Here is a 16,843-nt window from a genome sequence, read left to right as displayed (position 1 = left end):
GGAAGAGGTGGGTCTTCAGGTTCTTTTTGACGGTTTCTATGGTAGGCGAGAGTCTGATGTGTTGGGGTAGAGAGTTCCAGAGTATGGGGCAAGCACGGGAGATGTCTTGGATGCGGTTGTGGGAAGAAGAGATGAGAGGGGAGTAGAGAAGGAGGTCTTGAGAGGATCGGAGGTTGCGTGTAGGTAGGTACCGGGAGACCGTGTCACAGATGTATGGAGGAGAAAGGTTGTGGATGGCTTTGTATGTCATTGTGAGGGTTTTGAACTGGAGTCTCTGGGCGATAGGAAGCCAGTGAAGGGCTTGACATAGGGGTGAGGCTGGGGAATAGCGGGGAGACAGGTAGATTAGTCGGGCAGCAGAGTGTAGGATGGATTGGAGCGGTGCCAGAGTGCTAGAGGGGAGTCCAGAGAGTAGGAGGTTGCAGTAGTCGAGGCGGGAGATGATAAGGGCATGCACTTGCGTTTTTGCGGTGTCGCGGTCAAGGAAAGCACGGATCCGGGAAATATTTTTGAGTTTGAGATGGCAGGAGGAGGCAAGAGCTTGGATATGTGGCTTGAAAGAGAGGGCAGAGTCGAGGATCACCCAGAGGCACCGGGCGTGTGGGACTGGGGAAAGTGACATTGATGGATAGGTCTGGTGGAAGGGTAGAGTGAGATGGGGGAAAGATGATGAATTCTGTTTTGTCCATGTTCAGTTGTAGAAAGCGAGCAGAAAAGAAGGATGAAATAGCGGACAGACAGTGCGGGATTTTGGTAAGTAAGGAGGTGAGGTCAGGTCCGGATAGGTAGATCTGCATGTCATCAGCGTAGAGATGGTACTGCATACCGTGGGATTCTATGAGCTGTCCCAAGCCGAAAGTGTAGATGGAGAAGAGTAGGGGTCCTAGAACAGAGCCTTGAGGAACACCGACTGACAAGGGGCGAAGTGAGGAGGTGGTGTGGGGGAGGGAGACACTGAATGTTCGGTCTGTCAGATATGACGAGATCCAGGAAAGGGCCAAGTTTGAGATGCCAAGAGATGAGAGAATTTGTAGCAAAAGGGAGTGGTCCACAGTGTCGAAGGCAGAAGACAGGTCCAGGAGAAGGAGGACAGAGTAGTGTCACTTGCTCCTGGCAGTTAGTAGGTCATTGGTGACTTTAGTTACATAGTAACATAGTAACATAGTTAGTAAGGCCGAAAAAAGACATTTGTCCATCCAGTTCAGCCTATATTCCATCATAATATATCCCCAGATCTACGTCCTTCTACAGAACCTAATAATTGTACGATACAATATTGTTCTGCTCCAGGAAGACATCCAGGCCTCTCTTGAACCCCTCGACTGAGTTCGCCATCACCACCTCCTCAGGCAAGCAATTCCAGATTCTCACTGCCCTAACAGTAAAGAATCCTCTTCTATGTTGGTGGAAAAACCTTCTCTCCTCCAGACGCAAAGAATGCCCCCTTGTGCCCGTCACCTTCCTTGGTATAAACAGATCCTCAGCGAGATATTTGTATTGTCCCCTTATATACTTATACATGGTTATTAGATCGCCCCTCAGTCGTCTTTTTTCTAGACTAAATAATCCTAATTTCGCTAATCTATCTGGGTATTGTAGTTCTCCCATCCCCTTTATTAATTTTGTTGCCCTCCTTTGTACTCTCTCTAGTTCCATTATATCCTTCCTGAGCACCGGTGCCCAAAACTGGACACAGTACTCCATGTGCGGTCTAACTAGGGATTTGTACAGAGGCAGTATAATGCTCTCATCATGTGTATCCAGACCTCTTTTAATGCACCCCATGATCCTGTTTGCCTTGGCAGCTGCTGCCTGGCACTGGCTGCTCCAGGTAAGTTTATCATTAACTAGGATCCCCAAGTCCTTCTCCCTGTCGGATTTACCCAGTGGTTTCCCATTCAGTGTGTAATGGTGATATTGATTCCTTCTTCCCATGTGTATAACCTTACATTTATCATTGTTAAACCTCATCTGCCACCTTTCAGCCCAAGTTTCCAACTTATCCAGATCCATCTGTAGCAGAATACTATCTTCTCTTGTATTAACTGCTTTACATAGTTTTGTATCATCTGCAAATATCGATATTTTACTGTGTAAACCTTCTACCAGATCATTAATGAATATGTTGAAGAGAACAGGTCCCAATACTGACCCCTGCGGTACCCCACTGGTCACAGCGACCCAGTTAGAGACTATACCATTTATAACCACCCTCTGCTTTCTATCACTAAGCCAGTTACTAACCCATTTACACACATTTTCCCCCAGACCAAGCATTCTCATTTTGTGTACCAACCTCTTGTGCGGCACGGTATCAAACGCTTTGGAAAAATCGAGATATACCACGTCCAATGACTCACCATGGTCCAGCCTATAGCTTACCTCTTCATAAAAACTGATTAGATTGGTTTGACAGGAGCGATTTCTCATAAACCCATGCTGATATGGAGTTAAACAGTTATTCTCATTGAGATAATCCAGAATAACATCCCTCAGAAACCCTTCAAATATTTTACCAACAATAGAGGTTAGACTTACTGGCCTATAATTTCCAGGTTCACTTTTAGAGCCCTTTTTGAATATTGGCACCACATTTGCTATGCGCCAATCCTGCGGAACAGACCCTGTCGCTATAGAGTCCCTAAAAATAAGAAATAATGGTTTATCTATTACATTACTTAGTTCTCTTAGTACTCGTGGGTGTATGCCATCCGGACCCGGAGATTTATCTATTTTAATCTTATTTAGCCGGTTTCGCACCTCTTCTTGGGTTAGATTGGTGACCCTTAATATAGGGTTTTCATTGTTTCTTGGGATTTCACCTAGCATTTCATTTTCCACCGTGAATACCGTGGAGAAGAAGGTGTTTAATATGTTAGCTTTTTCATCGTCATCTACAACCATTCTTTCCTCACTATTTTTTAAGGGGCCTACATTTTCAGTTTTTATTCTTTTACTATTGATATAGTTGAAGAACAGTTTGGGATTAGTTTTACTCTCCTTAGCAATGTGCTTCTCTGTTTCCTTTTTGGCAGCTTTAATTAGTTTTTTAGATAAAGTATTTTTCTCCCTATAGTTTTTTAGAGCTTCAATGGTGCCATCCTGCTTTAGTAGTGCAAATGCTTTCTTTTTACTGTTAATTGCCTGTCTTACTTCTTTGTTTAGCCACATTGGGTTTTTCCTATTTCTAGTCCTTTTATTCCCACAAGGTATAAACCGCTTACACTGCCTATTTAGGATGTTCTTAAACATTTCCCATTTATTATCTGTTTCAGTTGAGTGATGGGGACAGAAGCCTGATTGTAACCGATCAAAGAGGGAGCAGGAGGAGAGGTGGGAGGACAGTTCAAGATGGACGTGTTGCTCCAGCAATTTGGAGGCATAAGGGAGAAGAGATATCGGGCGATAGCTAGACACAGAGGATGGGTCGAGGGAGGGCTTTTTGAGGATGGGTGTGATCTTGGCATGCTTGAAGGATGAGGGGAAGACACCTGTTGTGAGTGAGAGGTTGAAGAGGTTTTACTTGCGGATTTACCACGGATTTCCAGTGTTTTTTGTGCGGATTTCACCTGCGGATTCCTAGTGAGGAACATGTGTAAAATGCTGCGGAATCCGCACAAAGAATTGACATTCTGTGGAAAATACAGCGCAGCGTGTCCGTGTGGTATTTTCCGCACCATGGGCACAGCGGATTTGGTTTTCCATAGGTTTACATGGTACTATAAAAGTGATGGAAAGCTGCTATGAATCCGCAGCAGCCAATCTGCACCATGTGCACATAGCCTAATTCTAACCCTAATTCTAACCCTGATGCTAATTATAACCCCAACCCTAATTGCAACCCTAACCTTAATTTTAACCCTAACCCTAATTGCAACCCTAACCCTAATTGCAACCCTAACCCTAATTGCAACCCTAACCCTAATTCTAACGCTAACCCTTATTGCATCCCTAACCCTAACTGCAACCCTAACCATAATTGCTGAAAGAAGTAGACGTGGCACTCACCTAGAATGTGCTGTATTCAATGTCCTTTATTCGTCTTCATACATAGATGGACATTTGGTGGACAATTAACTGAGAGGCGGCAGGCAAAGAGAGGAGGTGCGGGGATTGAGCAAAGGATGACGGCCGTTTCGCGCAAATGCGCTTCTACGTGTCCAGTTCTTTGCAAGGGTGTATGATGGCCAGGGCCGGCTCCAGGTTTTTGAGGGCCCTGGGCAAAAGAGTCTCAGTGGGCCCCGCCCCTTTAACACATACCACGATTCATCAATTCATGATACACAGATACAGCAGAGAAATATAGGTATAGTATGTTAGGAGTCGAGTTTCCTCTGCTGCACAGGGGGAATCTCGATCCGTCTCCGCTGCGGTCTCCCATTCTCCTCCAGCCGCAGTGGAGCCTGCTCAGCAGGGACGTCGATCCCAGCGTCTCGCTCAGTCTGACTCTGTGAGAAGAGTTACTGCTGCTTCTCCAGCTTCTGCCTTTAAAGCCAATACTGGTCAGCAGCGAGTGGACTTCTCTGGGACTAAGTCCTTGTCTGCGCACACTGAGCATGCCCAGGGCAAGATCTCCCGTTGGAGATCGAGGGTCATGTGCTCAGACTCTGCAGCGCATTCTATTGGTCCTCTTGGCAGGTCTTGGAAGGGCAAAGTTTCTGTGGCCGCTTCCTGTCCTGCAACTATATAAACTGCGCATGACCGCACGGCCATGCGCTAGTGTACAATTTAATACGTGTGTTTGTTGTGAGTGCAAGTCGTTCTTTAAATACCCCTACCCTATTGTATGATTGTTCGCGTATGGAGAATGGCTGCTATCTAGCGCCCGACTTATCACTCAACGTGTCACACACGTGTCAGCGTCTACTGCTGTGACCGCCAGTGCGGTGCCACGCGCCAGTGTGCGCTTCCTGACCCACGTCTGGGTGTTTAGTGGTGCCTGCCAGCACGGCACAGTTCGCACTTCGGTGCCTTAATTATATAATTCCTTTCACACCCAGTAGCGGTGTAGTGCCAGCAAGGGTCTAATCGGACTACAATCCCTGTTGGGGTTTAGTTCGCTGACCACTTGCTCGCGCTCTATGTGCGGTACCGCGGTCCTGTGACGCAACAGGATCGCTTTCTTCACGCTGGGTGAGGTTTAACCCACGCGTGTATACTTTTGAATACCGCCATATTGTCTGTCATTTCCTAGCAGCAGGTTTCACCTGCACGGTGGACCCCGGACTGCGAACGCATCTTTATCATCTCTCTTGGTGCGTTCCGCCAGTCCTAACATAGTATAATGCCAGATTTCACTTCTTACATGAGTGACAGCTATTGTATGTTCTACAATACCACACAGCAGAGGGGCTTTATATGAGTCAACCCCTTATACGCCAATTTTTGTGATCTACTCCCTCTTCATCAGTTACCAGTAGGCATTTTATTGTTAGCTGAACTTGCTGCAAAGAAAAAACTGCATACATTGAATATGACAATTTTTTAATGGATACCTTTTTAAAGTAAACATTAGAAAATATTAATGTAGAACATTTGTAAAGTGCAAAATGGGTAGCATATAGTGTAGCAACGTAGTATATAGCACAGCCAAGTAGTATATTGCACAGTCACGTAGTATATAACACAGCCCACATAGTATATAGCACAGCCACGTAGTATATTACACAGCCCACATAGTATGTAGCACAGCCACATAATATATAACCCAGTCCACGTAGCATATAACACAGCCCACGTAGCATATAACACAACCCACATAGTATATAGCACTGCCACATAGCATATAACACAGTCCATGTAGCATATAGCACAGCCCATGTAGTATATGGCACAGCCACATAGTATATAACACAGCCCACGCAACATATAGCACAGCCATGTAGTATATAGCACAGCCCGCATCTCCCCCCCCGAAAATGACTAGTACTCACTGTCATAGTAAAAAAAAAAAACACACTCCTCACCTCTCCTCATGCCCATGCCACACTGCTCCCTGCTCCTGTCTCAGTGGCTGCACTGCCTGGCATACGGTGAGTGCGCGATAACGTCATTGCGCACCCGCAGTATCAGAGGCAGAGTGCGGAATGATGGGAGAGGGAGCATCAGCTGACATTCTCTCCTCCATCATTGCTTTGAACTGTACCAGCAGATGCTGGTATAGTTCAATGAAGCGGCAGGGGGGAGTCGGTGCTGGTGGCAGGCAGATCCCCCAGCTTCACAGGGGCCCTATAGCGGCTTCATGATGTCCCGCTAGCTGAGGGCCCCTGTTGGAGTGGGGGCCCTAGGCACCTGCCTGCTCCTAACGCCTGCCCTACCTGCAGGGGCCCCCCAGAGCCTCAGTGCACCATACCATGAATGGGCCCCCCATCTCGCCAGGACCCCGGCACTTGCCCAAGTGCGCCGGGTGCTGATGCCTGCCCTGATGATGGCTGTAAACAAATTTTTAAATTTTGTTTACCTCCCATGTGGAAATGTTTGTCAGCCCATGCACTTAGGGTATGGGCATTCCAAGTATAGGTGAAGTGCTCCTTTGTAATGTGAAAATTTTTTTATGAGACCCTCCTCCACATTTCTTCCAAGGAGAATTGTGGTGCGTGCAAATTACGGCCAGGCCTTGCATTCACTTTATGGACAAAGTTTATGGTAATGAAAAATAAATAAATAATGGGAAATTTTGCTTCATGTGGCCATCCGGTGCGTGGTTTCAAAGGGTTATTGGAGTGCATGTAACATTGGTGCAGGGCAGGCCTTGCATTCACTGCATAAGCAAACAGTATGGGAGACACACTTTCTTCTAATGGGAACAATTTTGTTATGAGGCCCTCAAGTACGTCGGCTGAAAGGGTATTGGGTAGGGTTGAGCGAAACGGATTGGTCATTTTCATAAGTCGCCGACTTTTGGCAAAGGCGGGTTTCATGAAAGCCGATCCGATCCCAGCGTGGGATCGGCCATGCGGTACGCGACCTTCGCGCCAAAGTCATGTTTCATATGACGCGTTCAGTGCCATTTCTCAGCCAATGAAGGTGGACGCAGAGTGTGGGCAGCGTGATGACATAGTTCTTGGTCCCCGCCATCTTAGAGAAGGGCATTGCAGTGATTGGCTTGCTGTCTGCGGCGTCACAGGGGCTATAAAGGGGAGTTCCCGCCGACCGCCATGTTACTGCTGCTGATCTGAGCTTAGGGAGAGGTTGCTGCCGCTTCATCAGAAGCAGGGATAGCGTTAGGCAGGGTCCATTAACCACCAAACCGCTTGTGCTGTAGCGATTTCCACTGTCCAACACCACCTTTTGTTTGCAGGGACAGTGGAAGCACCGTTTTTTTTTCCTCAGCGCTGTAGCTCATTGGGCTGCCCTAGAAGGCTCCCTGATAGCTGCATTGCTGTGTGTACGCCGCTGTGCAAACCAACTGCTTTTTTCAAAGCACAAATCCTCTTGTTCCTTCCTTTCTGCACAGCTATCTTGTTTTTTTGTTTGTTTGTCCTCACTTTTGTGTGCAGCAGTCCTTTTTATTGCTGCCTGCCATACTTTTCTGAGATTACTGCAGGGAGATAGTAATTGTAGTACAGTCCCTTTTTTTTTTCTATATATCTTCAATCCACTTTCTGCCCCTGAAACTGTGTAGTATGAAACAGTGGGCCTGTATGTTTTATGCACTGTCCCACACCTAAAAAGGGAGATTTATCTTGCCAATCAGTGCATCTGTGCCAGTCCAGTCTGTTGTATCTGTCAGTCATTTTATGCCACAGAAACAATACTGTAAAACAGTGGGCCAGATTTATTCACTAGTCTCCCATCAAAAAAAAAAAGAAGGGGAGATTAATATTGGCAAATCTGTGCATCTGTGCCAGTCCAGTCTGTGGTATCGGTCTGTATTTTGTGCCACTGAAACACTACTGTAAAACTGTGGGCCAGATTTATTCACTAGTCTTCCATCAAAAAAAAAAAGAAGGGGAGATTTTTATTTCCAGTGTGTGCATCTGCGTCAGTCCTGTTAGTGGCATATCTGTCAGCCACTGTCTGCCACTGAAACTGTGTACTGTAATACAGTGGGCCTGATTTTCCCTGCAGTCTCACACACCTATAAAGGGAGATTTAAATTCACAACAATTTTGCATCCACCTTGTAACTGGTTTTACAGTACCAAATACCGTTTGTTAGTTTGGTTACATATTTCCAAGAATGAGGAAGTCAGGTGGAAGAGGTCGTGGCCGTGGGCGGTCATTGCCAGCTGGTAATGATGGTAGTGGTGGTGGAGCATCAGGTGGTCGTGGGAAAAGCAATATAGCACCTAAGTCTCGAGTTGTTCAGCCACCGTCATCGTCTGGCTACACAAGGCCTCGAACGCTCCCTTTTCTGGGAGTAGGAAAACCGCTTTTAAAGCCGGAGCAGCAGGAACAAGTTTTGGCTTTCCTTGCTGACTCAGCCTCTAGCTCTTTTGCCTCCTCTTCGGAAACTGCAAAATGTAAAAGCAGCGCATCGTCAGTGGATGTTCCCGGTCAGGGACAAGTCGCTTCCTTGTGTTCTTCACCCAGAACAACAACAGGGAAGGATGCGTCAGGCGACACAACGGGTTTCTCCATGGAGCTCTTTACACATACCGTTCCTTGGTTAGAAAGGGAAATTGTTAACAGGCCATGCCCATTACAAGATGAATCAGACATGGAGTGCACAGATGCACAGCCACAGACAGATTATTGTGCTGTTCCTTTGACTCAGATCACAACATTGCCCTCACAGTGTACTGAGCCAGAATCTGACCCAGATGAGATTATGGAGCCCCGTCACGAACGCTATAGTACCGGCTTACACGGTGACACAGAGGAAGGTGCACAGGACATAGAAGAGGAGGTGATAGATGACCCAGTTGTTGACCCCGATTGGCAGCCATTGGGGGAACAGGGTGCCGCCAGCAGTAGCTCTGAAGCGGAGATGGAGGAGCCGCAGCAGGCATCAACATCGCAACAGGTTCCATCTGGCAGGCCCGTATCTAGCCAAAAACGTGTGGCAAAACCAAAACCAGTTGTAGGACAGAATGGCCATCCGGTTAAAGTAGCTCAGTGTGCAATGCCTGAAAAGGTATCCAATAGTAGGAAGAGTGCAGTCTGGCATTTTTTTAACCAACATCAAAATGATCAGTGCAAAGTCATCTGTAAGAAATGCTCAAGGACCTTCAGCAGAGGTCAGAATGGTCAAAATCTAAATACAAGTTGCATGCGTAGACATTTAAACACCATGCACTTGCAAGCCTGGACTAACTACCAAACATCCCTTAACGTTGTTGCACCCTCTCACAATGAAGCTAGTCAGCAACGCTACATCCCTTCCCTCACTGTAAGCCCACCGTTCACCACACCATCTGCAGCAAATGTGGAGGTTTCGTCGCAAGGCCAAAGCAGTCAGAGAATCACCAGGTTCTTGGTAGGAAACACTGTATGTAGGCCATCACCAACCCTCTCTCAGTCTGCCATGTCCACCGGCACCCCCGCTAGTTCCACCATATGCAGCTCTCCAGTCCAGCTCATCCTACAAGAGACTCTCGTTAGGAAAAGGAAGTACTCATCCTCTCATCCGCATACACAGGGTTTGAACGCCCACATTGCTAGACTAATCTCGTTAGAGATGATGCCCTACCGGTTAGTTGAAAGCGAAGCTTTCAAAGCCCTGATGGACTACGCTGAACCACGCTACGAGCTACCCAGTCGACATTTCTTTTCGAGAAAAGCCATCCCAGCCCTTCATCAGCATGTAAAAGACCGCATTATCCATGCACTCAGGCAATCTGTGAGTACAAAGGTGCACCTGACAACAGATGCATGGACCAGTAGGCATGGCCAGTGGCATTACATGTCCATCACGGCACACTGGGTTAATGTGGTGGATGCAGGGTCCACAGGGGACAGCAATATTGGGAAAGTTCTGCCTAGCCCATGGTCTAGGAAACAGTTGGCTGTAGGCGTTCGCCCCCCCCCTCCTCCTCCTCCTCCTCCTCGTCCTCCAGCAGAAGCGAGAGCTCGTCCACAGACCGCAGTCGCACGACCACTCCATCCGCAGCTGCCACTGTTGCACACGAGGTGTCCCATTATGGAACAGCTAGTGGCAAGCGACAGCAGGCTGTATTGGCAATGAAGTGTTTGGACGACAACAGACACACCGCGGAAGTTCTGTCCGAGTTCTTGCAGCAAGAAACTCAGTCATGGCTGGACACTGTACATCTTGAGGCAGACAAGGTAGTGAGTGATAACGGAAGGAATTTTATGGCTGCCATAGCCCTTTCACAACTGAAACACATTCCTTGCCTGGCTCATACTTTAAATCTGGTGGTGTAGTGCTTCCTGAAAAGTTATCCGGGAACCTATTTAAAAGTGCATAGAGCCAACTTTTTTTTATTTTAGGCCTACTAAGTCTGTCTGTGGTCCCTCCTTCCAATTGTCCTCCACTGACCACACCAATGCTGACCGTGTACCCATGTAACCTTTATTAAACCAGCATCGAGTCAACTTTGTGGTGTAAGGCCTACTAGCAGTGTTTGGCTGTGCCAGTCAATACAGCTGTCCTCTTAAAAAAAATGACCTGCAATTATCAGGTTTTTAGCCTATCGGAATTTTAAAACTTCAGTGGGGCTACTAGTTTGGTTGGGGCCTACTAACAGTGTCTGCCGCTCCAAGGTGTTCTCCTGGTTGCCTTTCCTGAGCTTCTATCTTCAGGCTCTTGTTAAATAGTTGTTAAATGGAACAACTGCAGGGGGGATACTACTTTGTTTGGGGCCTATTAACGGTGTCTGCCGCTCCTTGCTGTTCTCCTGGTTTCCTGTCCTGAACTTCCATTTTCAGGCTTTTGTTAAGTAGTTGTTAATATTACACTGCATTTGGCCTACTAGTTGGGTTGGGGTCTACTAACGGTGTCTGCCGCTCCTTGCTGTTCTCCTCCACTGAACAAAGCAGTGCCACCTGTTTACTACTGTTACCAATTTTGAACTGCATTTAGACTACTTACTGATTTGGACCTACTCACTGTGTCAGCCTCTCATTACAGTTGTCCTCCACTGAACAAAGCAGTGCCGCCTGTTTAGTCCTGTTACCAATTTTGAACTGCTTTTAGCCTACTTTTGTATTTGGGACTATATCTGTGTTTCCTCCTCATCCTGCTCATTGCCCAGCCAGTGATAGATGAGTCTTCTGGTACATTGACCCAGACCGCTACATTCCCCTTGCACGCTACACAGCCAGATTCTGACCCTGCTGAAAGTGAGGTTTCCCTTCCCGAATACTATATCACCTTACATGGGGACAAAGAGGAAGGTGCAGATGAAGGTGCAGGTTCCTTCATCAGGTGGGGGGAGGAATACTCGTTGGCGACGTCACTGGCACAGGGCCCCTCATAGTACGCAAAAGTGTCGTTGCCGGTGGGAGGCGCCCCCGCCGTGCAAACACACCGCCGTACTTTGAGGGGCCCTGTGCCAGTGCCAATGCGAACGAGTGGACCCCCCCTGCTTGCTCAGGATCACAGCACTTGCAAAGTTGAAATACTTACCTCTCCCTGCTCCACTGCCGTGACGTGGTCCACTTTTCCTGGGCCCACTAAATACTTGATTCAGCCATACCCCCACAACTTTAGCCAAATGACCCCCAATGTCCAATGCCTAACTATTATTATAAGGTAAATTAAGATTGACAAGCTTCAGTACCAAGAATGGATGTTTTTGCCATTAAAATGTGCACTGTAGGTGTTTTCCTGGCCTCTACTCACTGCCGACTATGCTCCCCCATTGACTTGCATTGGGTTTCGTGTTTCGGTCGATCCCCGACCCTGACTTTACGCGATAATCGGCCGATTTCACTCGACTCGACTTTTGAGATAGTCGGGTTTCGCAAAACCCGACTCGACCCTAAAAAAGTAAAAGTCGCTCAACCCTAGTATTGGGGTTCATGTAACATTGGTGCAGGGCAGGCTTTGCATTGAGTGCATAAAAAAAAAGGTTTGGAAGACACAATTTCTTCCAATGGGAACAATTTTGTCATGAGGCTCTCAAGTGCGTCTGCTGAAATGGTTTTTGGGCTGCATGTGACTTTGGGGAAGTCAAGGCCTTGCATTCAATGCAACATTTTTTCAGGAGGCCCTCCTGTTCGTCTCGTGAAAGGGGTATTGGTGTGCGTCCTAATTTTTGGCAGCCCAGCCACTCACTGCATAGGCAATAACAGTATAGGAGACCCACTGTTTATTGCCCTTTAAGAAGATTAATGCAGCCTGGTGGCCCTCTAAAATAGGGTCTGTGAATTTAAGAGTCCCTCCTTCATAAATGAAACAAGATGTGTCCGCTTATGTGTCACACATCACATGGCCAGCTAGGGGGGTTACATGTTACAATGACATTTCCCAGTGAATGCATTTTTTGTATTGGTTGAAGCCAATGTTAAAGTTTAAAAAAGGATCACAAACGCTACATAGCCCAAGTGGTGGAGGAACATTTTTGTTTTTGGTTAGTAATTTTGCTTTATATACAAGTCATTAGCCTGGATAGGATGTTCCTTAACATATTTCCCAGCAAAATCCATTTTGGTTTAGTTTTTGTATGATTTTTGGTGCGCCTGTTAAAATGGCGTGAAACTCTGACATCATTGTTTACAGCTGTGACCTAGGAGTCAGAAATGCTTCCAGGGACATTTGACATGATGTTCCTGTATTATTTGAGCAGTGTTTCCATAATTTTCAGATGATTTTAGATCTTAAAGGACCCCTGGGGGCATTGGGTAAAAATACTCGGGTTTCCCATAGACTTACATTGGGCTCGTAAATCTGTGGAAAAAACTGTTTTTTGAACCAAGTTCCACTTTCAATAAAAATTTTTAAACAGACAAAAAGTACTTGAGAGTCTGGGTAACCTCATCGACAGTTACCCTGACTCAGGCGTTTCCCGGGATCTTGGGAACAGATGGGCAGGAGGGACAGTCCTTCTTCCAATGTCCTGGGGCACCAAAATAAAAGCAGAGTTTTTTCTCCCGCCGAAGTCTCCTCTCCTTCTCCAAAAATGTGGTAGCCCCACCTCCATGGGTTCGACTTAGGGCAATGGCTCAGACTTAACCGGAAACAAAAGAGCCCCATGTTGTACAACTCCTCGCTCCCTCAATCTCCGATCCATATGGATGACCTGTGTCATGGCCTACTCCAGGAAGTCAGGTGGCAGATTCAGAGCCAGAGCATCCTTTAGATGGTCAGATAGTACTCTACGGAACTGACACCAGAGAGTTGAGTCGTTCCAAGACATCTCTGGGGACCATTGACTGAATTCTGAGCAGTGCCATTCGACAAAGAGCTTTCCCTGAGAGAGACTCATAATCGTGTCCTCAGACAGTCAGACCCGATCGGGTTCTTCATAAATCTACCCCAGAGCTTCAAAGAACTTTTCAACAGACATTTTCTCAGGGGCGGTGGGGAGCAAGGAGAAAGCCCAGGCCTGCGGACCCTCCCGAAGTAATGACATTAATATCCCCACCCGCTGTCTCTCATCACCCGAGGATGGAAATACAGGTCAGGGAGCAAATCAGAACATACACAGAACAGAGGGCACACATACAGAGAAACACGATTACTAAGAGAGTAACCTAGGTCAGCTGCTCAGGCCGAGGGAAACGATCACCAACACCAAATCTAGGTCATATGGCAACTAAATAGCTGCCCTCACCCCAGAGAGAGGGAGATAGAATTAACCCCTTTCTGACCAGGATGGGATAAAGACAAATCCCCATTCTGAATCATGACAATAGAAATATTGGGGAGTAGACAAAAGGAGCCTATGGTATTCGAGGACAAAGTGAAGAATTGAGGTCGAGAGAGACCTGATCATAATAACAAATATTACATATTTGGAGCATAGCTTATCCATGAATCATATTTCTCAGGAAAAACCCTGGTAACAGGCAAATTCGAATCTCATCTCTAGGTCTAAATGTATGAAGTGATTTCAGCAATTGTCTGTAGCTATCATTTATATTGTTAAAATGCTTCTATTTATTGTGGTTACTATGTCTGCCCTATTCATAATATTTTTGGATATAATTAAATATACGTGCTAGGTGTGGGCGGGTTTATTATCAGGCCCAGAAGAAGCATAAACAGATGCGAAACAGGTTAGAATTTGTGTCTCTGTAACATCCCCGACTGAATAAACCTTTTGGATGTGTCAGTGGTGACTGCCGCCTGCTTTCTTCGTTGGAATTCTTGTCTTTTTCGTTTATGACATTGTCAATTTATACAGAAAACAACTTCCAAATCTCAGGAATAAATTTGAAGAGAATCTGTCATGTCCTGATGCACTTGTCACCTTTAATTATGGGAGTAATCTGCAGGTTTATAGCGTTACGTAGTGGGGCGGCCACAGCTCTGAAAGCTCGACTATCGGGGGGAAATTGAAAGCCAGATGAACAAGTTCCGTCATAGAGGCGTCCCGATGCGGCTTCAGTCACTGCTCGTTACTTAGTGATCGGCTGTAAGTGCACCCTGACCTACTGACTGACAGCCATGTCGGCACTGATACACTACAGAGACGGCTATCAGTCAATGTGCCTCAGCGTGCTTACAGCCACTCACTAAGTAAGGAGCAGTGACAGAAGCCGCATTGGCACGCCTCTATGACTGAAAGCCGGAAGCTGCCGGAAGGAATGAAATTCATAATAGTATAAGATAATTCCTTATTATATGTGTTTTTATCTTTTCTTCTTCTAGGGAAGCGAGTTTGTCTTGGAGAGAACCTGGCCCGCATGGAAGTCTTCCTGATCTTCTCTTTTTTGCTCCAGAAATTCACCTTCACTCTCCCCCCAGGGACAGAACGTCAGGACTCGAAATATCTGAACCTTAACAAGCCGGAGATCATGGCATCAGCCCAGTTATGTGCCGTGCCTCGTGTCTTGTCCAAGTGACCGACTGCCATCCAGCTGCTCAATATGGATGAGAATATAAGATAATAATCCAGAACATGTGACAAAAAAAATAATAGATTTTGAATTTGCATGGAAAATTTGAGAAAACCTTCATTCTTTCACATTGTCTCAAATTTATTGGTGGAATTTTAGTCAAATTCTGTAAAAATCTCAAAAATGGAGGAATATAATAGATTATAACTGTAACCTATTTGCTTATTGATGTTTTTTGCCTTTTTTGCGCCTCTAATAAACAAGACAATTCTCCTACTTTTGACAAGTGCAAATAAAACCTAAACTACAAAATAAAAGTGATAAACTTCTGCATCTGATAAATCAGCATGGTGCGACAGGACTTTGTCTCATCTGTCTAGTATTTTCCCCCAGGTTTATTGATGGCATTTTCTCCTCCTTTTCTCCTTGGCTTTCTGCTTCCCATAGACAGTAATGGCTCTCGAGCTGTCCTGTGGTTATAGTCCATCTGTGCTAGGAAATGCCGAGTTTTAGATGTGTTAGAACACCGGCGTTGTACTCTGCAGTGATTTTCTTGTCGGTGCACCGCCTGTTGGTCAGGACGTTTCTTCACCTCTTCCTCTGACCCCTTTTATAAGCGATTTCTTTACACACAAGATTTCATTTCATTGCATGTTCTTCCTCGATCACAAAAGTCTTGGCTTACTCTCCACAAAGCTTCAAGAGAAAAACCCACAAAGCTCCAATAGCAAAAAGTCTGGTGTCACTAATAAAGTGGCCATTCCGTTTCCATCTTTCAGAGATTCTCCCCAAGCCTGCCAATGTGTGTATGAGGGGTGGTATGGTACCTCTTTTTCTCTTGCTACTCATCCCCACATGTGTGTTCTAATATATTGCAAATGTGTTGTGCATGTGAGTGAATGTTGTGAAAGGATGGCCACTAGGCGGCAGCAGCAGAAGGTGCTAGAAGGGGAGCAGTGGTAGACTACAAGCAGGCATGGGTTAACCTGGAGGAAGGAGCAAGTAGATAAGGGAACAGCAGCAGGAAGTCAGTGGCAGAACCCAGGCAGCCATGCCACGGGCAAGAAGTGAATAGTGTGCAGTGCCTGGGTGGCCAGGCTAGGATACTAGAAGAGAGCTCGGCAGCCTGAGACCAAGACAGGGTCAAGACGGTGCACGGGCTAGGCTACTAGAAGAGAGTTCGGCAGCCTGAGACCAAGACAGGGTCAAGATGGTGCACGGGCTAGGCTACTAGAAGAGAGTTCGGCAGCCTGAGACCAAGACAGGGTCAAGATGGTGCACGGGCTAGGCTACTAGAAGAGAGTTCGGCAGCCTGAGACCAAGACAGGGTCAAGATGGTGCACGGGCTAGGATACTAGAAGAGAGTTCGGCAGCCTGAGATCAAGACAGGGTTAAGATGGTGCACGGGTTAGGCTACTAGAAGAGAGTCTGGCAGCCTGAGACCAAGACAGGGTCAAGACGGTGCACGGGTTAGGCTACTAGAAGAGAGTTTGGCAGCCTGAGACCAAGACAGGGTTAAGATGGTGCACGGGCTAGGATACTAGAAGAGAGTTCGGCAGCCTGAGACCAAGACAGGGTTAAGATGGTGCACGGGCTAGGAAATTAGAAGAGAGTTCAGCAGCCTGAGACCAAGACAGGGTTAAGATGGTGCACGGGCTAGGCTACTAGAAGAGAGTCTGGCAGCCTGAGACCAAGACAGGGTTAAGATGGTGCATGGGCTAGGCTACTAGAAGAGAGTTCGGCAGCCTGAGACCAAGACAGGGTCAAGATAGTGCACGGGCTAGGCTACTAGAAGAGAGTTTGGCAGCCTGAGACCAAGACAGGGTCAAGACGGTGCACAGGCTAGGCTACTAGAAGAGAGTCCGGCAGCCTGAGACCAAGACAGGGTTAAGATGGTGCACGGGCTAGGATACTAGAAGAGAGTTCGGCAGCCT

General features: G+C 46.7%; 1 protein-coding gene across 3 annotated transcripts in view; it reads left to right on the top strand.

The window, feature by feature from the left end:
- Nucleotides 1-15,254, top strand: part of LOC138643212 (cytochrome P450 2B19-like) — a 332,244-nt gene extending 316,990 nt beyond the window's left edge. For all 3 annotated transcript variants that reach the window (XM_069732061.1, XM_069732059.1, XM_069732060.1), the window contains one exon: nt 14,722-15,254. In XM_069732061.1, the coding sequence (XP_069588162.1) occupies nt 14,722-14,915 (194 nt within the window). In that variant the 3' untranslated portion in view covers nt 14,916-15,254. The remainder of the gene's footprint in view (nt 1-14,721) is intronic.
- Nucleotides 15,255-16,843: the final 1,589 nt, after the last annotated feature.

This window comes from Ranitomeya imitator, chromosome 6 (assembly GCF_032444005.1).
Source record: "Ranitomeya imitator isolate aRanImi1 chromosome 6, aRanImi1.pri, whole genome shotgun sequence".
Classification (NCBI taxonomy): Eukaryota; Metazoa; Chordata; class Amphibia; order Anura; family Dendrobatidae; genus Ranitomeya; species Ranitomeya imitator.
This window is presented reverse-complemented; position numbering and strand designations above follow the sequence as displayed.